This window comes from Sander lucioperca, chromosome 7 (genome assembly GCF_008315115.2).
Source record: "Sander lucioperca isolate FBNREF2018 chromosome 7, SLUC_FBN_1.2, whole genome shotgun sequence".
NCBI lineage: Eukaryota > Metazoa > Chordata > Actinopteri > Perciformes > Percidae > Sander > Sander lucioperca.
Genome location: NC_050179.1, coordinates 19,533,607 through 19,556,002, shown reverse-complemented (window position 1 = coordinate 19,556,002; position 22,396 = coordinate 19,533,607). Strand labels below are relative to the sequence as shown.

The 22,396-nt window shown below is 42.7% G+C and overlaps 2 protein-coding genes across 3 annotated transcripts; one reads left to right on the top strand and one right to left on the bottom strand.

The window, feature by feature from the left end:
* Positions 1 to 1,088: 1,088 nt before the first annotated feature.
* ric3b (RIC3 acetylcholine receptor chaperone b) lies at positions 1,089 to 10,071 on the top strand. 2 transcript variants are annotated; one of them, XM_031295266.2, is made up of 6 exons: positions 1,089 to 1,362; positions 2,346 to 2,572; positions 3,539 to 3,617; positions 4,209 to 4,302; positions 5,522 to 5,652; positions 8,573 to 10,071. In XM_031295266.2, the coding sequence occupies exons 1-6, from the start codon at positions 1,242 to 1,244 to the stop codon at positions 9,058 to 9,060; spliced, it is 1,140 nt and encodes a 379-aa protein (XP_031151126.1). In that variant the 5' UTR covers positions 1,089 to 1,241; the 3' UTR covers positions 9,061 to 10,071. The 2 variants fall into 2 exon arrangements, with proteins under 2 accessions (XP_031151126.1, XP_031151127.1); XM_031295267.2 differs by having other exon boundaries at positions 1,099 to 1,362; positions 2,352 to 2,572.
* Positions 10,072 to 10,225: 154 nt separating this feature from the next.
* Positions 10,226 to 15,278, bottom strand: psma1 (proteasome 20S subunit alpha 1). Its single transcript, XM_031295268.2, has 10 exons — positions 15,085 to 15,278; positions 14,105 to 14,149; positions 13,886 to 13,987; positions 12,631 to 12,734; positions 12,435 to 12,523; positions 12,219 to 12,289; positions 11,949 to 12,078; positions 11,635 to 11,714; positions 11,200 to 11,304; positions 10,226 to 10,527 (listed from the first exon to the last, which is right to left on the bottom strand). Exons 1-10 carry the CDS (start codon positions 15,085 to 15,087, stop codon positions 10,462 to 10,464), a joined length of 795 nt encoding a protein of 264 aa, XP_031151128.1. The 5' UTR covers positions 15,088 to 15,278; the 3' UTR covers positions 10,226 to 10,461.
* Between the last annotated feature and the right edge of the window lie 7,118 nt (positions 15,279 to 22,396).

Genomic DNA, 22,396 nt, shown 5'->3' with positions numbered 1-22,396 from the left:
AATGCAAGCGAGTATTTTTAGTGTGGTAGTACTTTTACTCATGTAAAGGATCTGAATACTTTCTCCACCACTGTATGTAGGCCATAAAAATAAACAAATAATTGGTCCCCTTAATATATGTGGAATTAATTGTTAATAGAACGATATTTAAAAGCCTAATACATAGCTCACTACATAACTACACTCACCTAAAGGATTATTAGGAACACCTGTTAAATTTCTCGTTAATGCAATTATCTAATCCACCAATCACATGGCAGCTGCTTCAATGCATTTAGGGGTGTTGTCCAGGTCTAGACAATCTCCTGAACTCCAAACTTAATGTCAGAATGGGAAAGAAAGGTGATCTAAGCAACTTTGAGCATGGCATGGTTGTTGGTGCCAGACGGGCTGGTGTGAGTATTTCACAATCTGCTCAGTTACTGGGATTTTCACGCACAACCATTTCTAGGGTTTACAAAGAATGGTCTGAAAAAGGAAAAACATCCAGTATGCTGCAGTCCTGGGGGCAAAAATGCCTTGTTGATGCTAGAGGTGAAGCATTACAACCGAGATATGCAGCAAAGCATTTGTGAAGCCACAACACGCACAACCTTGAGGTGAATGGGCTACACCAGCAGAAGACCCCACCGGGTACCACTCATCTCCACTAAAAATATGAAAATTAGGCTACAATTTGCACAAGCGCATCAAAATTGGACAGTTGAAGACTGGAAAAAATGTTGCCTGATCTGATGAGTCTCGATTTCTGTTGAGACATTCAGATGGTAGAGTCAGAATTTGGCGTAAACAGAATGAGAACATGGATCCGTCATGCCTTGTTACCACTGGGCAGGCTGGTGGTGGTGTAACGGTGTGGGGGATCCCTTTCGCCTTCAGAACTGCCTTAATTCTTTGTGTCATTGATTCAACAAGGTGCTGGAAGGATTCTTTAGAAATATTGGCCCATATTGATAGGATAGGGTCAAACACGGTATTAGTATGGTGTTTCTAATAATCCTTTAGGTGAGGAAATTCCCAGTTTACACTAGAGCGTCATTAAAAACGTAAAGACGGTCTTTTGGCGCCATCCGGTGGTGAAACACAGTCGTTACAGCTGCAGCGCACTTCCGGTCCTCAAGGCAACAAGGAAGTTTAACACCAATAAATGAGAAACGGCATCTTCTCCGTTTCCTCACCGCAAACCCGTTAGATAATATCATTTTTTCCCCCCACAGGAAGGTCTTTGTTCGCCTGTCGGTATGGCGATGTCGACATTTCAGAAGGTGACCCTCGCGACGTGTCTCGTGCTATGCGTCGCTCTGCTGCTGCCCAAAATGCTGTTATCCCGCGGGAAGAAGGATGCTGCTGAGCGGCCGGAGGGTGCGTCACCTTTACACGGTTTCTCTACCTCGTTAGCTCGGTCAATGGGTGGTGGCTTCCGCTTTTCAGATGGAGGATTTCATCTTATAATGTATTAGATTTTAAGGATGGGATATAAAGTGTATTTATTATTCACCGGTGTATCATTGTTCTTGCAGTTACATTTTCCTCCCTGAAGACGGCGACAAATACCCCTGTTTTATGAATTCATTTTAATAAAAATGCAAGATAAATAAAATACACTCAGTTGCCAGTTTATTAGGTACACCCAGCTAAAAGGAATGCAGTCTATTACAACGGGCATGCAGTAAATCCGACCTTCATGGAGGCTATGATGTTTAGTTTTTGTTGAAATTGTTTTAGAAAGGTGTTGATTCACGGTCATTTTGGCTGCAGTTTGTGGCGCTGCTTAACCGTATTTCATTATATTATAATATGACTTTGTCTTCCCTATTTACAACAGTATAATCTCCATGAAGGTACGGTCTATTGGACAACTGCATTAGTTTTGCCTGGGTGTTCCTAATAAACTGGCAACTGATGTATATAAATATGTAAATTAACACACTCTACCTTTATTGCTAAAAAAAGAGGCAGAAAAAATTATAACCTTCACAAAAAGCAAAAAGTAAGATTTATTGCAAGCCTGTTGTGTTAGACAGCACTATACAGAGACTACTGAAATAAAAGATATGGTGATATATCAATATGCAGTTTTTAGTGTTCTATTCAAGAAAGCAGAAATAAATCATGTCAGTCCACTTAGACTCTGTTTTAAGGCATGGGGCCTTTGAACAACTCTGCACACCTAAAACAATAATTTGTCTATATAATAATCCATATACACAGTTATTGTTCTTGTAGTGTAGATTCAATTGATTTTAGATTGTGCTGTATTTATTTATGTTGTGAATCAGTCATGTTTTCCCCAACAGACTTCCAGGTGAATCTCCTCTTCCTGACATGTCTTCCTCTTCCTGCAGGCTCAGGTCGCTTCCCTCCATTGATGCGCAGTCAGGCGGCCCCGGAGGGTCGAGGCCAGAAGGCTGCAGGCTCTGCTTTCTCCAGAGCCCACAACTCTGAGGCCATAGCCAGGGCCAAGGGAGCAGGAACGGGGGCAGGAGCCGGGGGCAAATCCAACCTGGCAGGACAGATCATCCCCGTGTACGGCTTCGGGATCTTACTCTACATCCTCTACATACTGTTTAAGGTGAAACACTGGAGACGCAACACAACTTCTGAATAATGAACTGTATAGAGAGAGTAGAAAAACTCTTCAAATGAGATATACCGCATTTCTTAGTGATCTTTAGAAGTACTGTTTAGTACTGCAGATTTTGGTAGAATTAATTTACAGTTTCAGAGAGGTATCGATCTTCTTAACTAACTCTCTGCAAGACGCTAGTATAGACCAATTTCAAAAGCTACCCAGCCCTGACTACCAGTAAAAGTTTTAGTATGAAAGTATTTTTAATTGCAGTAAAATGAAACCATAAAGAAAAATAAACATTTTACTTAAAGTGCTCATATTATGCTTTTTGGCTTTTCCCCTTTCCTTTATTGTGTTATATATCTTTTTGTGCATGTTATAGGTTTGCAAAGTGAAAAAGCCCAAAGTCCACCCCAAAGGGACTTACCATCTCCAACAGAAAACACTGTTCACAAACTGCTCCAAACAGCTCTGTTGTAGTCCAGCCTTTACTTCAGAGACAAACGTGGTCACTTTATAACACACGTTATAATGCTCGCCTAGCTGCTAGCGTGGCACTCCCTCATACTCTGCTTCTGACTGGCTAGTAGTCCTTACCTAGCTATTGCGCATGTGTGACTCCCAACAAAGATGTTACAGAAGTGAGAGGTCTCACTCTGTAGCTAAAACAGAGAGCTCAACACACAGGGTGAAAAGAGGAGCTGCAGCAATGTGTCGTACAACAAATATATGGTGTTTTTTGAAAATTAAACCATGTAAACCTATTCTGGTACAACCTCTAAATACAATTATGAACCTGAAAATAAGCATAATATGAGCACTTTAACAAAGGAATAATACTGTTTGGCAGAAAAAAACAACTGTCTGTGTGCAAGTGGTTTAAATACAAACAGACTGTGGGATTTGTTGTGATGACTGTGTTAGAGAGTGTTAACCGTGTTACTCCGTCTATTGTCTGCCTGTTAGATCACATCTAAGGGCAACAACAAGCCAGTCGAGAGCAGGTTTCCTTCGGTTCGGTCAGAGAACAAGAAGAGAAAGATCAGTGAGTATCATTCAACGTTGATCATACTCATTCTTTGAGCTTTTAGCTTACTGCCAACTCATTTCTTTAACCCTTGTGTTGTCTTCCCGTCGACCCTGCAACTTTTTGTTTTTCTGGGTCTAAAATTGAAACTTTTTTGTTCAACGTTTTGGTCGTCTTTTGTCAACACTTTTTGCCTATTTCCCCTGGTGTTTTTGAAGCTTTTCCCAACGTTTTTGTCTCTTTTTTTTCAACGTTCTTTTAGTCAATTATTTTCTTCAAATGCTATAAAATTCAATAAAACACCCAAATTCAATGAAAATAGTGAACTGATCATTTATTTTACTTGTGAAGAGCATTGTAGGGAACCATCCACGTTATTTCATTTTGACAATTTGGTTGAAAGAAAACCCAAATTTCTGATAAAGAATCTTTTCGAAAATGGGTCAAATTTGACTCGAGGACAACAGGAGGGTTAAAAAAACAGCATTGCACTTCAAATTTTTGAGGACACTAAGCTTGTTTCTTCAGTGTTTGAATGCACGTATTTTCCTTGATTCTTCCTTAAAACATATTTCCTTTAATTTCTCTTGTCCCTGTGTCGCCCTCCAGCTGACTTTGAGTTGGCTCAGCTGCAGGACAAACTGAGGGAAACAGAGTTGGTGATGGAGAATATTGTTTCCAACGCCCACCACAGTCCTGGCAGGTGGGTGTGTGCCTTTACTGAAGAATCATTTTTTTCCCTCCGCCTCCTTCTTCTCTTCCTCCTGACAGGAATTACTTGTTTGATTGAGCGCATTTGTTTTGTTTGTTAATTTAATTACATGTGTGCAATAATCTCTCCCACTGCAAAGATAAAGATGAATGTGACCATCCCATAAAGTATGAACGCAGAGATCATTTCCTTTCTGCAATTTGCTCTCTCCTTTTTACATGATCATTTCTTATTACTGGGTGTGGTTTCATATTACACACTTCCATGTGTTATTCTCAATGACTGGGAAAAATCGTATTAGTTAAAAGTTTGAAAAGTGTATTACTTGGTGTTATTAGTTACTCCGGTATAGGCTGTGATAAGGACGTGTGAGAGTTTTAATTCCTTTGAAAGCATCTTTGAAATCTGTTCTTTTTCAACATTATCCTCACAAATATTGAGCTGTTGTGTGAAAATAGCATTCAAACTGATCAGTGCCCACACCTCCAAAAATGTACAAAATATTACATTAAAAAAATGAAGCATCGTGGCCGGTTAGCTCAGTTGGTACAGCGGGCGCACATATGCAGAGGTTTATTCCTCGACGCAGAAGGTCAAGGGTTTGATTCCGACCTGTGACTGTTTCCTGCATGTCTTCCCCCCTCTCTCTCCCCTTTCATATCTCAGCTTTCCTATCAGTTAAAGGCAGAAATGCCCAAAAAAACATCTTGTGCGTTCTGGCAGAAATTCTCAAATTAGGCACACCATCAACTGATCAGTATATTAGGATAGTAAAGAGTTCTACGGTTAATTCATTTTTCATTCATTTTTTTATTAAAAAAAAAAAATTTTAAAAAAGGTTTATATATATATATATATATATAACTATAAAATAAACTAAAAAAGTGCATGGCAACACACCAAAGGAAAAAGAACAATATCTATACAGTGTTACCAATAATATTAAAAATACTATTACAATTAATATTTTCAAAAACTGTCCGAAAAGGAGCAGGATGAAGCCGAAGCTTGTGATGTTTCCCACCCCTCATTCAACTTTAACTCATTCCTTTATATATCATATATTTTTATGTGGGTGAAATGTGTTCCTTTAAGGTAGAATAGGGTAAACAATGACATCTGCTTGACTTCATACACTCACAACATGAATTATTCAAGTTTAGGAGTGGAAGATAGTTTAGGTGGGTTTGGTTTTCTGTCTGTGTTGCAGGGTGAAGGGGGTGACGGCAGATCAGGAGGAGAGTCTCCTGCAGCAGCTGACGGAGATCACCCGGGTGATGCAGGAGGGCCAGCTGGTGGACAACATGGCACCAGAGAAGAAGACCCAGGAGGACTGGGAAGGTACATGAACGCTGCATGCTCACAGTGGCCATTTTATACATGTAATGAAGCAGAAACAAAAACAATTTGTACACATAAACCTGTTTTAAAATATTTTTATACATAGCCATACTGAGAAATACAGAGAGGGTTGTGTGGAGCTGATAGTCTTAATTATCTTTGTAGCAACTCATTTGGCAATGGCTTGAATGTAACGGACGTTTATTAATATCAAAAACGTACGCACCAAAGCTTTGAAAGTATTGAAATTAAAAGTACTCAGAAAAATCCTCACATTTTAGAAACTGGGAACAATCAAAACAGTTCTGTCGATTAACTAAATGTTTAATCTGCTAATCATTCCAGCTGGACTTGTAGGCCTATATATTGTTGGGTAGTTTAAATTTGTAATACAAAAATCGTATTTTATAAACTAAACGTGTTTTGTGTGCAAAAATCTTAATTTGCAAACTAACATCACATAAACCGTCAGATTAATGGAGTGGAGTAAAAAGTACGATATTTCTCTCAGAAATGTAGCGGAGTAGAAGTAGAAAGTGCCATGAAAAGAAAAGACTCAAGTAAAGTACAAGTACCTCAAATTTGTACTTAAAGGAGAAATCCGGCGCAAAATGAACCTAGGGGTTAATAACACATGTGTACCGAGTCAGCCGTTCTCTGGGATATGTTTTCATGCTAATGGAATGTGACCAGTTTTAGCGCAAACCGCTAATTAGCTTATAAAGTTGTCGGGGCACAGGTGAAGTAAAAAGAGATCGCTATTTCTATACCACTAAGAAGGCTCAAAATAGCACCACACTTCCACGGTAGCATAATGAGGGTCCCTACATGGAAACCGAAGCATTGAGAACTTTGTAAGTGTACAAACAGTTTATTAAAAAGATAGTTTATAAAGACTGTACCGTTCATGTATACAGGCAGGCGCCATCCACGACCAGTCAAACGACGAACGCCGTGTAACCAGTAACCAGTAACTTAGCTCAAGCACGCCGTTCGCCGTTTGACTACTCGTGGATACATGTAGGGACCCTCATTATGCTACCGTGGAAGTGTGGTGCTATTTTGAGCCTTGTTTGTGGTATAGAAATAGCAATTTCTTTTTACTTCACCCGCGCCCCGACGACTAGCGCTATAATAGGGTGACCCCGGTTTCGGTGACCTGTCCCCGGCTGGAGCTGTCCCCGGAAATGTCCCCGGTTTTCACTGTGACTGACAGACCCCGAAATTGGAATAAAAGAAAGAAAACATTGACCAAACGCGCACCCTAAACGTACATGTGCCCATATTTTACGATGCTAAAATTACCGTTTATTTACATGGAGTCTGGTGAGTTTAGCGAACGCAATTTCGCGAACTTTTTATGTTTAAAAACTCATTCTTAAAAACTTACTCTTTAACAGAAAGGTCGACCTCCTTAGAAACACTTTCCATAATGTTGTCGGACACTTAAAATATTAATTCGAGCCTGTCAGTGGCAAAACGAGCACTTTTATGAACGTAAATACAAGCTGGACAATTAAAAAAATTAACTTACATTGTAGATTGTTTCGCCGTTTCCGACTGCAGCGATCTCGTTTAATACTGGACCAATGTCAAAGGAAAATATTTCCTCAATAGTTTTAATTGTATCCGATACTCAATGAGCTGTTGCAGAAACAAGTCCAGCCTGAAGCAATAAAGCAAAAGCTGTCAGATAAATGTAGTGCAGTAAACATTACACTATTTCCCTCTGAGGTGTAGTGGAGTACAAGTATGAAGTAGCAGCAGGGGCGATTCTAGGATCAGACCTTTAGGGGGGCTCAGACCCTAATGAGAATGTGACACGGATATAGTGCATGCAAAAGTGTTAATCTGCGCCGTGAAATTACCAACTTCTTCACAACCGCACTCCTGCTCTCCCTCTGACAGACAGAGACTCAGCCAAAGGCGTGAGTCTGGCACAACCGCCTCAACCAGAATCTAAGCTTTCCAATGATATTAGCACCAGTTGCTGTGACAAATGGTTTGCGAGAAAATTAACATTGAACTTACATGAAAAGTTATCATTTTTGCATTCTGCATAAATCTCTGCACACCCATTACTCTGTGAAAAATCTCACAAACTCTTCACTCAACACATGCATCGGTACAACAAGCGGTTCCCGGGTAATCCGGTATTGAAATCGCAACAAAATTTCTACATGGCCTCCAACTTTGGGAACAAATTATAATGTATTCTCATGTAAACTCTTTATGTCAGCACAGACATTTTTGTAAATTGCTTAGCCAGTGTATCCCACCATAATGGTTATTATATTGCCAGATTCCAGACAATCCCACTTATATATATCCCACTTACAAATATGAATATATATTTCTACTGGTATGCTTCCTAGTGACATTAATGCAAAAATATGAAGAAAAAACTATTCCACCTGTGTGTGCATGGTTAAAATTTTGAAGTGCAAAATAGTTCAGGCTACAGCACAAGTATTTCCATCCATAGATAAGAATAATCAAGTCTAACCTCTGAATTTATTTTCAAAGTGCACCAGATTGATGCATTTAAACGTTAAAATAGACAACATTTTCTTACAGGGGAGCATGCCCATGGACCCACCTAGGGGGCCCTTGGGCAGTGTCCCCGTTTTAAGTTTACAAAGATAAAAACATTACCTGTTTGGGAGTATTTACGCTTCTGAGCTGAAAATGTCCCCGGATTTTGTCTCAGAAATCTGGTCACCTTACGCTATAAGCTAATCAGCGGTTTGCGCTAAAACTGGTCACATTCGATTAGCATGAAAACATATCCTAGAGAACGGTCGACTCGGTACCCCTAGTTCATTTTGTGCCGGATTTCTCCTTTAAAGACAATACTTGAGTAAACATATTTAGTTACATTCCACCACTGCAAATAACGACTTATTAAATGTGTCTAAAGTTTCTGCAGATGATCCTGAGGAGCCTCAGCAGCAGTGGGAACATTCCCGCTGCTGCTGTCAGCACAGTCAGCAAGACCCAAGTCCCCAGACGGAGACGGAGGCTGAGAGGACACACGCTGATGGAGCCGACCCGGAAAACCTTTCTGAGGATGTTACAGGTGGAGGAGAGGCTGCACAGGGAGTAGAGGGTCTGAACAAAGAGAGAGGATCTGATTTTACAGCAGCAAGTGAAGAGGATGTGGGGCCAGAGAGCGTAAAGGAGAGGGTGGACGACGTGCGTGAACACAAGGAGGGAGGGTTTCAAATGGATCTGGGCGTCCCGGAGGACGACCTGGCTGGAGTCCTGAAGGACCTGCAGCTCACACTGGAGGTGACGTCCATGATGGAGCAGGAGAAGGTGGAGGACCTGAGCAGGACGACGGAGACTTCCTGCAGCGCCGTCAGACGGAGGAACAAGAGGAGGAGAGCGAAGAAAGCCTCACACTGACTTGACGTGACGCCATGTGAACTTAAGCCGTGAACAGCTTCTTCTTTTAAATCTGTTTTCAGCAGGCGGGTTGTTTTCGCCAGCCTTGTTTATCTTTACTTGAAGTAAATACGTGAGAAAATGTGTGTACAGGGCAGTTTTATATCAGCTTCATCCACTGGCTAGAAAAGGAACGAGTATAGTTTATGGTCTTAAAACAGTATTGGCACTTAAATATTTCTAAAGAAAAAAACAGGGGCCTCATTTATAAAACGCTCAAAATCTAATACAATAACACCAGTATTACCATTATTATACATTGATGAAGTATTTAATTTAAACTAACATTAGGATGTTTCCAGGTTAAGATTTGATGTAAAACGGTGGACACCCTGGTAAACAAACAGTATTTAATTCTGTTACGGGAGTGTTATTTATCATATTTCATCTGTTCTTTTATCCAGCCTCTTTTACTGTAAAATGATTTCACGTTATTTACAAGTGCTTGAATTAGAGGTGGTTTTTCAAAATGTATTACCAGCACACACAACTGAATCAGGCCACTTCAAAACACACTTGTTCTGTAAATGACTACATTTCGAAAACATCAGAAAGAAGTCACTTGCAAACAAAGGAAACACTAATGACATTACTTACATCACTTTAATATACTGAGGCGATTGTGCCTTTTCTCACCTGTCAGAATAAGTGTTCGACTTCCTGCAATCTTTATATCAAAGATGCACATTTTTAGACCCTGAATTCCCTAAGTGTGAGGAGGAACAATACATGCACTGTACTAACTTAAAGCAAAGGGGACATAAATAGTTCCCGCTTTGTCATCCCATCAGTTTGGAGAGAAATCTTGCCTCCTGTACCGATAACATTTTAAGATTTTAACAAACCTGTTGTCTTATGTTTTAAATTATTTTAAGCTTTTTACTTTTATAAAATGAATTTCACTGTTTAGAACGGCACCTGGGTATGGCACATAATAGTGATAGAATAACTTCAATAAAATGTTCAAGGTTATTAACTTACTCCTTAAGGCTTTGTTTTATTTTTACTCTACATTGTAACAAGATCAATACTGTAAAAACGCTGTGGCTCAGACTCTTGAAACTCTCACTCTTTAAAAATATGTATGTGTAATAAGTAGGCAACTAATGTAATAAAGAGCTGCAGCACAATTCAAAAAAAGAGTTTATTACTTGTATAATGGTACACTTTACTCATACAAAAGCAACATCACATTGGTTGATGTTAGCAGAATATTTTTGCATTGACAAGTTTAGAGAGCACATCATAACAACAACTTCTCCTCTCTAAGATTTACTCTGGTGAGTTGCAGTTAAGTGTCTGGTTGGTCTGGGTTGGTACCCGCCCCCTCGGATAACAGGAAGTAAACTGACAGGGACCGCCTCAGTGCTCCATTGGCTCAGCAGCTACCTCTCCCGCAGCGGCGGGTTCGTCTGCAGGCTGGGCAACCTGACGCACAAACACAAGTGGGGTTTAGCACACAAACATCAGAGTCTGTCTAACACTGAAAACAATATATAATGAAAAGGATCAAAAGACAGAAAATTGATGTGTTAAATACATTTCTAAATTTCACTTTCATTCCCTTAAGCTAAATTTAAATCTTGTTTTTTTTTCACATAAAAACATTTGCCTTGACCCCAAGTGTGAATAGATTTTAACAGTATGCCACTGGTTAATTTTAGAAGGGATGACTAGTGGCCGGGTGAGCTCAGTTGGTAGAGCAGACACAGACACACACACACGTTTACTCCTCGACGCAGCGGCCGCGGGTTCAACTCCGACCTGCGGCCCTTTGCTGCAGGTCATTTCCCCTCTCTCCCCTTTCATGTTTTCGTCTGTCCTGTGTAAATAAAGGCCTAAAAATGCCCTAAAAAATAATCTTAAAAAAAAGGGATGACTAAAGAGCCGGAATTACATCTTACTAGGTGTCAATTGTCTAGCCCAAATGCAACATAACCAACCGTGTTTAGAAAATACAGAGCTCTAGTTTGTTTGGACTAATTGTGTAGATTAGCGTGCAGAAGAAAACCAACCACTAAAACATAACATTTGTTTCTTAAATTAAAACAAACATGAGTCCGAACTGGACTTGATAAATCCTTGCACCCTTTCCAGTACCTTTCTCTGTGGCCTCTCCTCCAGTCCCTCCAGGAACGGGGCAACGTCATCATCATCATAAATGACAAACTCCATGTCCTTCCCCACAATGCCAATGGAAACATTCTGAAAGAATGAGAAATAGACCTAAGAAATGGCCTGTATACTAGACCACAACGTCCTCAATGCTAAATTGGGTTGGGTTTTAAAAACAAGTTACTGAATCCGGTCATAATATTTACAATCCATTTAGCTTTGGATTCATATTTATCCTAGAAGCCTAGTTCAATGCTCTGGCATTTGGTACACAAGTACTCTGTTTTGGTGGACAGACACAAAGGGGTTTTCACAGGCAGGACAAGTGCATGTCTCCTTTAGGACACAGATGAAGACAAATGATGATCGATTTCTTGTGTGCTGGGATTTGGAACATCAGCGTGGAGAGAGTTGGCGTACCTTGGTAGTGAGGTCCTGCTCGGCTGGGAGGGTTTCTCTGAGAGCACGGAGCCCATGCTGGACCAGATCGTTCAGGTTACCTAAGAACAAAACAATACCGTTTAAATTCAAGTATTTCCACTTGTCACTCAGCAAGTGGAAGCCACTGTTGTTTGGTACTGCGACCAGCCATGTTTGAACAATGAAGCTGCTAAATGAGATCTGTGAAAACACAGATGAGTAAACATTTAAAGACTTTTAAAAACACGAGGACTCCATGAAAAGCTGACCAACAATATGAGGGAACAAGGCTAGTGAAATAAATGTTATCTTACAGTCGGAGAACTTTTCCATGAATCTCTCCAGGTAGGTGCGTGCAGACTGAGAGCGCGCGCCGATGGACATGGCTTTGCAGTCAAAGTAGTTGGCTGACGGGCAGGTCTGGAAGATGTGAGGTCCCATGTCCTGGAAGACGCAACAAGAGCCATGGTTACATTTTAAGTTCTAAAATTTGTATGACCTTTATTCTTTCACAAGGGAAAAAAAATACACACAAAAAAAAAAAAAAAAGAGTAGTAGATAGATATTTGAGTGCGCAAACTTACATCATAGCCAGCAATGAGGAGTCCAACGCCATAGGGCCTCCTTCCATATCTCTGTGTTGGGATTTGGGTTTCTAAAAAGGTTCAGTTAAGGATCACTGTTGCCATTCACAGTTATTTACTTCACAGGGTATTCACACAAGGGAAACTGGCCAACAGAACCACTGAGATTGCGATATATAAAAAAATAAAAGCACATTTTTACAGTAGTGAGGATACTGCTGCCAATAAGAGAGACGAGACGAGACGCGGGGAGGGGTCTGTCGAAGACAAATCTTGAGTCCAAGCACTCCTGACGCATGAAGTTACTGTGGAAGAGAGGGCGTTAGTATCATTTAGATTAATGAGATTTATTGATTCACAGATTCACTGAAAAGCTCTATTCAAACCATAAAAAAAGGCAGCTGTGACGTACCAAAGCAGTCTGGCATCAGCAGTCAGTCCAGCAATGGAGATGCCGATGTGGTTGTCGACATGGAGGATCTTCTTCTGGTGGGCAGCTAGTTCAGACTGGGCTCTCTACAGAGACACGAAAAACATGACAAACAGTCATGCATGATCTGATACTTGTCCTTTGGCTTTCATGAATAATCTGCTACATGCTTTGTTGTGTCTTTATGTGTTATAATTAGGGGTGGAACGGTACATGTATTCGTATTGAACCGATATAAGAAACGGTACGGGCGTCTCGGTTCGGTACATGAATTTACACGGAGAATACACGGTATAAAAATAAATAAAACTCGCGTGGAAATGAATTAATGTAATGTGGAACTACTGTTACATACGCGTTTCTTAGGGACACCTAATCTGTAGCCCTGCCTTAGCTCTGAAGCTCCGCCTACATGTCGAGTCGGTCCAGTGAGTCCACACGAAGCAAACTAGTCCCTTCCATATACAACCAACACGGATGTACTGTAGCTGTATCCCTTCTCGCCTCGACCACAAATGGCTTCCAGGCCCATTTGCTCCGCTGTTAGCTCCGCTGTTAGCTCCGCCCTTAGCTTCGCTGTTTGCTGCTAGCTCCGCTGTTAGCGTGTGAAGCTAACGCCACAATTCGCCAACTGCTCTGTGTAACCGAAGCTGCTCTTTTAACAGCCCTGCTCTGTGCATTCACATATGAGAGCAGCGCTTGTCTCCCATATCACACTACTAGCTGATTGTCTTATTTTGTTTACAAGTTCCAGATGGAGTCTGGAGATGATGTGGGGTAGCCTAGCCTTCTTATTGTTTACTGTTTACATCTTACTTTATACACTTCAGGCTGTTGCAGCTAGCTCAGGGGAGAGACTGGATGACACTAGGTGGTAGGCTACAGCCTGAGACATGCACAATAAAAAAAAAAAAATTGCCTTCTGCATTTTTATTATGCTTTTCCCTCCATTGTACCGAACCAAACCGTGATGTCTGAACCGAGGCATGAACCGAACCGTGACTTCAGCGTAGTTCCACCCCTAGTTATAATACATTAAATGTTCCATTAAACGGCAGATATCATAAATGTCTTCCATGGTTTGCTGTGTTTCCAAATAAATAAGGGCAACACTTGACGTCGGAATGAATGTTTGCTCGAAATGTTATTAAATGTAATAACGAAAAACATACTCTACAATGTTGCACGTTTTTTAGGAAGCAGAAATTGTCACAGAAAAGACATTGAATGACTGTACCTTTAATGCAACCAGGACTGCATGAGTTTTGGATTTGAGTCCTACAGTTGCAGAGCCTTGCTTCACTGCCTCCATTGCATACTCGATCTGATGAATACGGCCCTGGACCAACATGAAGATGAATGATTTAATTTACATATTATGGTTTGGCAACGTCAGTGACACATAAGACATTTACTTTCTTTGAGAAGTCAGAGGTTACAGCAAACAGCGACTTACCTGTGGGCTCCATACTGTCACGTCGTTGTCGTACTGATTGCGGAACTAAAGATTAAAAACAAGCCAAAATTTGAAAGTGACACTTTAAAACAATCATTATATAAACACACAAGAGCTGAGCTTACATAGTTGCCTTGCATTATCCGCGGTTTTTCCTCAGTTACAGACTATTTCTCACGGTCTCCAAGTTACGACTACGTGTCTGTCTCTAGCCTGGACTGTTCTAGACTCAGGCTTTAAGTTACAAACATGACTGAATAATTCATAAGTCCAGCTTTTGTGTGCAGCCACTTACCATATAGAACCATGCAACCGAATACGATCATAACCAATTTTGTTAACAGCGCTGGGTAACGTTAACGTTACCACTTTAACTTAGTCCTGCAGAAAGCTAGCTCACATTAGCTGGATTAAATGCCGAAAGTACGAACGCTTGTTAAATTACTACAGTGACCAGTGACTAGGGGTTATATGTGTTGGCTTCGCAAAATAAGTTATTAGTTTGAAACCAAAGGCCGGTGAGCTGAGGGAAAACGAAAGTAAAAGGCATGATACTTCATTTTGATGCTAACTCAGCCTCTGCTGGCTAACGTCTGCTAGCTTCGTTGCGTTAGCATGCTAACCACCTAAACAGCAAATCTGCAACGCAAGTATGTTATCAGGGGGCTGAATGTATTCATCGGGTTATTTATAGACATTGTTTAATGTGATGTGATCTGACAAATATTAGCCGTGAACCGTTTCTTTGGACACACGTCATTTAGCCGGCATCAATGCAGCTAACGTTAGCAGTTACTGTTTTGCTTACTCACAGTGCAGTCAAAAGTTAGCTAGCTAACGTTAGCTTGGTGTGCGTAAATTAACCCCTTTTCTAAGTTTCTTAGTAAATTACCTAAACAAGCTATGTGGTTTAGTTACAGTGTAGACATTATATTTAATGTTAAACTGATGAGCGTATTTCAAATATCATCCATATTTACCATCTCTGCTTTTAGAAGTGTCTCCTCCGCCTGTGCTATGATCCGAATTTGATTTATTTTCCTGGACGTCGCGTCAGGAAAAACAGCAGAGCCACGATTTGAAATCAGTGATCGATTGAGTAAAGTTGTGGCTGGCTGCAAACCAAAAATACAGCTATCACGATATTTTATTATTTCATCCTATAAATTATTATTTAAAAAATAATCAAAACGATTCAATCTATCAATGAAGAAGACAACCCCCCCCGCAACTAAGCATTTATACAACACAATTAGCCTTCATTTCAGATAAAAAGTACCATCATCATACACAACAATGATTTTACATTTTACACGGTATGTAATTATTTAGTTATTTAATAATTAAGAAGGATAGGATTTTGCAGTCAATGGTTTTAACATTTGTATAGCACCTTATCATGGTCATTGCATTTCTGTGAGTGATTTTTATTTTTATTTTTATTTATGTGTGATATATGGGTATATGTGTTTGTTGTGTTATGGTTGTCTAAGCTACTGAATGCCTAAAATTCTATCTATCTATCTATCTATCTATCTATCTATCTATCTATCTATCTATCTATAAAACTGACGACAAAATGAAAAAAGGTTTATTATTTTTAGCAGTAGGCCTACAAGTGCTCCATGTACATAATTGAGGGAACAGAAGCTAACGTGTAGTAGTGTTTTTCTCCCCGAATCTTTTCATTCTTACTTCTTTTTTTCTTTTCTGCACTGACCGCGAGGCGCAGTGTTTGTGCATGAACACTAGGCGGCAGCAAGACACTGGGTGCATCATTTGGCTGTGGACATTGATAAGGAACACACATTCTGTTGCAGAAACTCATAAAGAGTTCCAGAAGAAAAATGAACAAGTTGTCCCATAGACAACAGCGGTGGCTGTTTTATGCTTGTTTGTAGACGTGCTTCCATGTTTGCCAATGTCAATTATGGAGAAGTCAGCGTAAGATAATGACAATCTAGACTTCACTGTTTCCTTTTCTATACAAGTAGGCTAATGGCAGATTTACACTGATGAACGGATGAAGGTCCATACTCACTAACTGAGTTTTATTTAAGTTCAGTTGAAATTCAAAGTTTATGTTGTAATTTCAACTTGAAACAGACTTTATTTTTTCTTGGTCATTACTCATTCTAGATAGGTTACACAAATTGCACAAATTAAAGTATGGAGCAATAAGTTATAAATTGTGTACAACTTTATTGTGTCATTCCATTTGAAATTTTTGTAGAGCTTTAATATCCTCATTTTTATAAAAAAAATAAACTAAATAATTCAATAGTTGAATATACAGATGATGATGATGAATAAAAACACAAGCAATAATGTAGTTAAGATAACATTTGTTATATTTAAAATGAATGCAGCAGCATTTCATGTGCTGTCTACTTCTTTAAAAGGTAAATGCCACCCATTTTAATAATTCACATATGTTATTTCTGTGCCACGGAGCATTTCACTCAATACTTCTCATCCACTGAGCTTTTCTAAAAGCTAGGAACTGGAGAAGTAACACACAACCTTTAAACTGGAGTGCAAGATCTGGCTCTCTTCCACAGACAGCGAACAGGACTGTGTTGAGGTCTTGAACCAAAATGAAAGCTTAAAAAACGGTTTACATACATTGAGCTGTGCTAGAATATTAATTTCACTTTGGTTTGACACGTCACAGTTTGACAAAGTCAGCAGCTTTTTTATTAGGAGTTTTTGTTGTTGATTTCTGTCACCAAGTTCAGAAAAACTGAACTGTCTTGGCCCACTGAAATGAAGTGTTAATTCTTAAAATGACAGCATTCCTCTTTAGCCTTTTCAGGTATGAAACAGTTCAGATGGATCTTCTTTTTACTGGCTTCACCTACAAAACTTAACCTATAAATTTGTACAATGCCTTAAAAGTGAGTCGTCTTCTTATGTTTCTTCATGTTTTTTTATGACACATTTCAACCAGCATTTGTCGCAGTCTTTTAAGAAAGTGGTTTGTAAATGTCCCTAAAATTACTTAAAAAACAGAGGAATCAAGATTACTTTGAATGGCTGTATCTTTTTCAATAACAGCAAGAGTCATATCACTTTAAAAATGAAAAAGATACCTTTTAATGATAAGATAACTAATAAATACCTTACTGTAATATTGTAGTGATAACATGTAATGAAGCTACCATATTGGACACCTATTGAGTACCATATACATTAAAAGTCAGGAAATGCTTGATATAATAAATGAGATTGGAATTCAGTGTATATTGGACTTTGTGTTAGTGTATGCTGATACATTTTCAGAATCTACTGATAAACATAGACTGTCAAATAATAATTACTCCACACACACACACACACACACACACACACACACACACACACACGCGCACACGCACAGATTTTGTAACATCTAACGATGAGGTTGTAGCGTGTAGCCTGTTTGGTCCTACCAGACTCTGGTACATTTCATTTGTACAGAGAGTCTGGCTACTCTCCATTGACTAGTGTTAACTTCCTTGAAGGCGGGTACTCTGTTGAAGTTTAAAACTATTGGATCTGCCCAGAGCCACTCTGGATCTGCCATAACCAATCACTAACGTTTGGTCGTGACGTCGGCTTAGCATCGCTAGCGTTCGCCTTAGCCAACTCCTTCACCACTAATGGAGCGAGCTGGAAAATCAAACTTTTCCCGAACTCCGTGGGGAGGAGGGCCACAACATCATGGCCACCAACAAAACTCAGCAAAGACTTGCTTCGCTCGCATCTTTCTCCGCCGCCATTACGGAACTACAACTCAAACTAGCGCACAACCTCAATGTCATTGTTCTCAGCCACTCCCTCTGTTCGCTGATTGGACCAGTAAAGAATTGGCCGGAGAAAACCCGCGAATGTACCGCAAACCCAGACTTAGTACTAAGGGAAAATTAAAATTGAGCGGAAGTATGTAGGAGGGTGGAGCCAGACGAATGGGGTTGCAGATCAACTGAATAATCCTCCGCTCACATGTCCCTTTCCATTTGTTTAGTAGAAGCTACGGTGGCCTTCAGGTAATAAAAAAACGTGAAAGGCCCTCTATAGAGCCGGTGTTTGGTTTGTTCAGTCTGGGCTAAAAAATTTATCCACCACTGTTGAGCCCTAATTGTAAAATTGATTGATTGAGTTGTTACAGTTAATAAGGGAATAGTAAAAAAAAGTCCTTAAAGGTTCCATGTTGTTGGATATTATATGACTGTGGAACAATTCTACAGGTGGAAAGATGCTCTCCTGGAACCATCACCTTATCGTGGTGGAGAGGTTTGTGTGTCCCTATAAACCTGAGGGCTGTGTTGTCTGGAGCTTTGTGCTCCTGGTAGGGTCTCCCAAGGCAAAGTGGTCTCAGGGGAGGGGCCAGACAAAGAATGGTTCAAAAACCCTATGAAAAAACGAGGTAGAGATAGAGTGACCCTGCCCGGAGGAAGCCCGGGGCCCCCGTCTGGAGCCAGGCCCAGATGGAGGGCCCGTCAGCGAGCGCCTGGTGGCCGGGTTTGCCACGGAGCCCGGCCGGGCACAGCCCGAAAAAGCTACGTGGCACCTCTCTCTCCAACCCATGGGCCCACCACCTGTGGGAGGAACCGCTGGGGTCGGGTGCGCTGCCACATGGTGAAGGTCAGGGGCCTCGACGGACCAGACCCGGGCAGCAGACGCTGGCTCTGGGGACGTGGAACGTCACCTCTCTGTGGGGGAAGGAGCCGGAACTTGTGCGGGAGGTGGAGCGCTACCAGTTGGATCTGGTGGGGCTTACCTCGACGCACAGTCTCGGTTCTGGAACCATACTCCTGGATAGGGGTTGGACTCTTTTCTTCTCCGGAGTTGCCCAGGGTGTGAGGCGCCGGGCGGGTGTGGGGATACTCACAAGCCCCCGGCTGAGCGCCGCTACGTTGGAGTTTACCCCGGTGGACGAGAGGGTTGCCTCCCTACGCCTGCGGGTTGTGGGGGGGAAAACTCTGACTGTTGTTTGTGCGTATGCACCAAACAAGAGCTCAGAGTATTCGGCCTTCTTGGAGACCTTGAATGGAGTCCTGTATGGGGCTCCAGTGGGGGACTCCATAGTTCTGCTGGGGGACTTCAACGCGCACGTGGGAAATGATGGAGACACATGGAGAGGCGTGATTGGGAGGAACGGCCTCCCTGATCTAAACCAGAGTGGTTGTTTGTTGTTGGACTTCTGTGCTAGTCATGGATTGTCTATAACGAACACCATGTTCAAACATAGGGATGCTCATAAGTGTACTTGGTACCAGAGCACCCTAGGCCAAAGGTCAATGATCGATTTTATAATCGTTTCATCTGATCTGAGGCCGTATGTTTTGGACACTCGGGTGAAGAGAGGGGCAGAGCTGTCAACTGATCACCATCTGGTGGTGAGTTGGGTCAGAGGGTGTGGGAAGACTCTGGACAGACCTGGTAAGCCCAAACGGGTAGTGCGGGTAAATTGGGAACGTCTGGAGGAGGCCCCTGTCCGACAGACTTTCAACTCACACCTCCGGCGGAGCTTTTCGTGCATCCCTGTGGAGGCTGGGGGCATTGAACCCGAGTGGACAATGTTCAAAGTTTCCATTGCTGAAGCTGCGGCGGGGAGCTGTGGTCTTAGGGTCTTAGGTGCCTCAAGGGGCGGTAACCCACGAACACCGTGGTGGACACCGGTGGTCAGGGAAGCCGTCCGACTGAAGAAGGAGTCTTTCCGGGATATGTTATCCCAGAGGACTCCGGAGGCAGTTGCAAGGTACCGAAGGGCCCGAAGGGCTGCAGCCTCTGCCGTGAAAGAGGCAAAGCAGCGGGTGTGGGAAAAGTTCGGAGAAGACATGGAGAAGGACTTTCGGTCGGCACCAAGGTGCTTCTGGAAAACCGTTCGCCAACCTCAGGAGGGGGAAGCGGGGAACCATCCAAGCTGTGTACAGTAAGGATGGGACGCTGTTGACCTCAACTGAGGAGGTAATAGGGCGGTGGAAGGAGCACTTTGAGGAACTCCTAAATCTGACTAATACGCCCTCTATAGTAGAGGCAGAGCTGGAGGATGATGGGGGATTGTCGTCAATTTCCCTGGTGGAAGTTGCTGAGGTAGTTAAACAACTCCACAGTGGCAAAGCCCCAGGGATTGATGAGATCCGTCCAGAAATGCTTAAAGCTCTGGGTGTGGAGGGGTTGTCTTGGTTGACACGCCTCTTCAACATTGCGTGGAAGTCGGGGACGGTGCCTAAGGAGTGGCAGACCGGGGTGGTGGTTCCCCTTTTCAAAAAGGGGGACCAGAGGGTGTGTGCCAATTACAGGGGTATCACACTTCTCAGCCTCCCCGGTAAAGTCTACTCCAAGGTGCTGGAAAGGAGGGTTCGGTCGATAGTCGAACCTCAGGTTGAAGAGGAACAATGCGGATTCCGTCCTGGTCGTGGAACAACGGACCAGATCTTTACTCTCGCAAGGATCCTGGAGGGAGCCTGGGAGTATGCCCAACCGGTCTACATGTGCTTTGTGGATCTGGAGAAGGCGTATGACCGGGTCCCCCGGGAGATACTGTGGGAGGTGCTGCGGGAGTATGGGGTGAGGGGGTCCCTTCTCAGGGCCATCCAATCTCTGTACGACCAAAGCGAGAGCTGTGTCCGGGTTCTCGGCAGTAAGTCGGACTCGTTTCAGGTGAGAGTTGGCCTCCGCCAGGGCTGCGCTTTGTCACCAATCCTGTTTGTAGTATTTATGGACAGGATATCGAGGCGTAGTCGGGGTGGAGAGGGGTTGCAGTTTGGTGAGCTGGGGATCTCATCGCTGCTTTTTGCGGATGATGTGGTCCTGATGGCATCGTCGGCCTGTGACCTTCAGCACTCACTGGATCGGTTCGCAGCCGAGTGTGAAGCGGCTGGGATGAGGATCAGCACCTCTAAATCTGAGGCCATGGTTCTCAGCAGGAAACCGATGGAGTGCCTTCTCCAGGTAGGGAATGAGTCTTTACCCCAAGTGAAGGAGTTCAAGTACCTTGGGGTATTGTTCGCGAGTGAGGGGACAATGGAGCGGGAGATTGGTCGGAGAATCGGCGCAGCGGGTGCGGTATTACACTCAATTTATCGCACCGTTGTGACGAAAAGAGAGCTGAGCCAGAAGGCAAAGCTCTCAATCTACCGGTCAGTTTTCGTTCCTACCCTCACCTATGGTCATGAAGGCTGGGTCATGACCGAAAGAACGAGATCCAGGGTACAAGCGGCCGAAATGGGTTTCCTCAGGAGGGTGGCTGGCGTCTCCCTTAGAGATAGGGTGAGAAGCTCAGTCATCCGTGAGGAGCTCGGAGTAGAGCCGCTGCTCCTTCGCGTCGAAAGGAGCCAGTTGAGGTGGTTCGGGCATCTGGTAAGGATGCCCCCTGGGCGCCTCCCTAGGGAGGTGTTCCAGGCACGTCCAGCTGGGAGGAGGCCTCGGGGAAGACCCAGGACTAGGTGGAGGGATTATATCTCCAACCTGGCCTGGGAACGCCTCGGGATCCCCCAGTCGGAGCTGGTTAATGTGGCTCGGGAAAGGGAAGTTTGGGGTCCCCTGCTGGAGCTGCTACCCCCGCGACCCGTTACCGGATAAGCGGAAGAAGATGGATGGATGGATGGATGGAAAGATGCTCACAGGTGAGTTTACCATGCAGTGAACTTGTAATAAATTATGTCTTCCACATGTAGCCTACCGTCGCCCCAGAGTCTATCTAACACATGAATGCATGTTCCTAACACATGAATGCATATGCTGTACATTCTCTGTGGTCAACTGTGCTATCCTGGTTTTCAAATTGGAATATAGACATTTTTTTTTTAATTTCTCAAGGGATTCACAGTCAGAGAAATGCCCACCTACCTATAGCCTCATCCTCATCTCTGTGTCTGGTTTAAAGCTTTCCCCCCTCTGTTAGTGATATCTGATGTACCCTTGATCCAGGAGGAGGAGGGGGGAAATGAATTAGTCGGGCTGTGCTGACGAGCTCTCCTCCTCTGCCAAGGCAGCGGTAGCACGGCGGCGGCCACCCTCCTTTGTGATTGAGATTGTAGGAGCTGTGCTGAGCTCAGCGTGTTTTTTTTTCTTCTTCCTGGGGTGCCTCATTTAACTCTGCCAAACAGCCCCCCTGTTTAATTTTTCAAATGGAGAGCAGCCTGAGTCACTGTGTGATGGTTCCAAGCCACACTGTGGACCCTGCGCTCGCACGTGGTGGCGCCGGGGGGAGGGGGGGGCAGAGGTGTTTTAAGGAGTAAGAGATTGTGAGTGCTCCTATTCCTCTACCCATTCATGGTTTTCAGTTTGTGTTAATCGCATGGG

Excerpts from the sequence above, each read along its gene's own strand:
- ric3b (XM_031295266.2), top strand. The coding sequence starts at position 1,242 with ATGGCGATGTCGACATTTCAGAAGGTGACCCTCGCGACGTGTCTCGTG. Across the intron at positions 4,303-5,521 it reads GCCCACCACAGTCCTGGCAG|GGTGAAGGGGGTGACGGCAG; the intron begins GTGGGTGTGTGC and ends TCTGTGTTGCAG. Across the intron at positions 5,653-8,572 it reads GACCCAGGAGGACTGGGAAG|TTTCTGCAGATGATCCTGAG; the intron begins GTACATGAACGC and ends ATGTGTCTAAAG.
- psma1 (XM_031295268.2), bottom strand. Across the intron at positions 12,524-12,630 it reads GCTGATGCCAGACTGCTTTG|TAACTTCATGCGTCAGGAGT; the intron begins GTACGTCACAGC and ends TCTCTTCCACAG. Across the intron at positions 11,305-11,634 it reads AGCAGGACCTCACTACCAAG|AATGTTTCCATTGGCATTGT; the intron begins GTACGCCAACTC and ends TCATTCTTTCAG.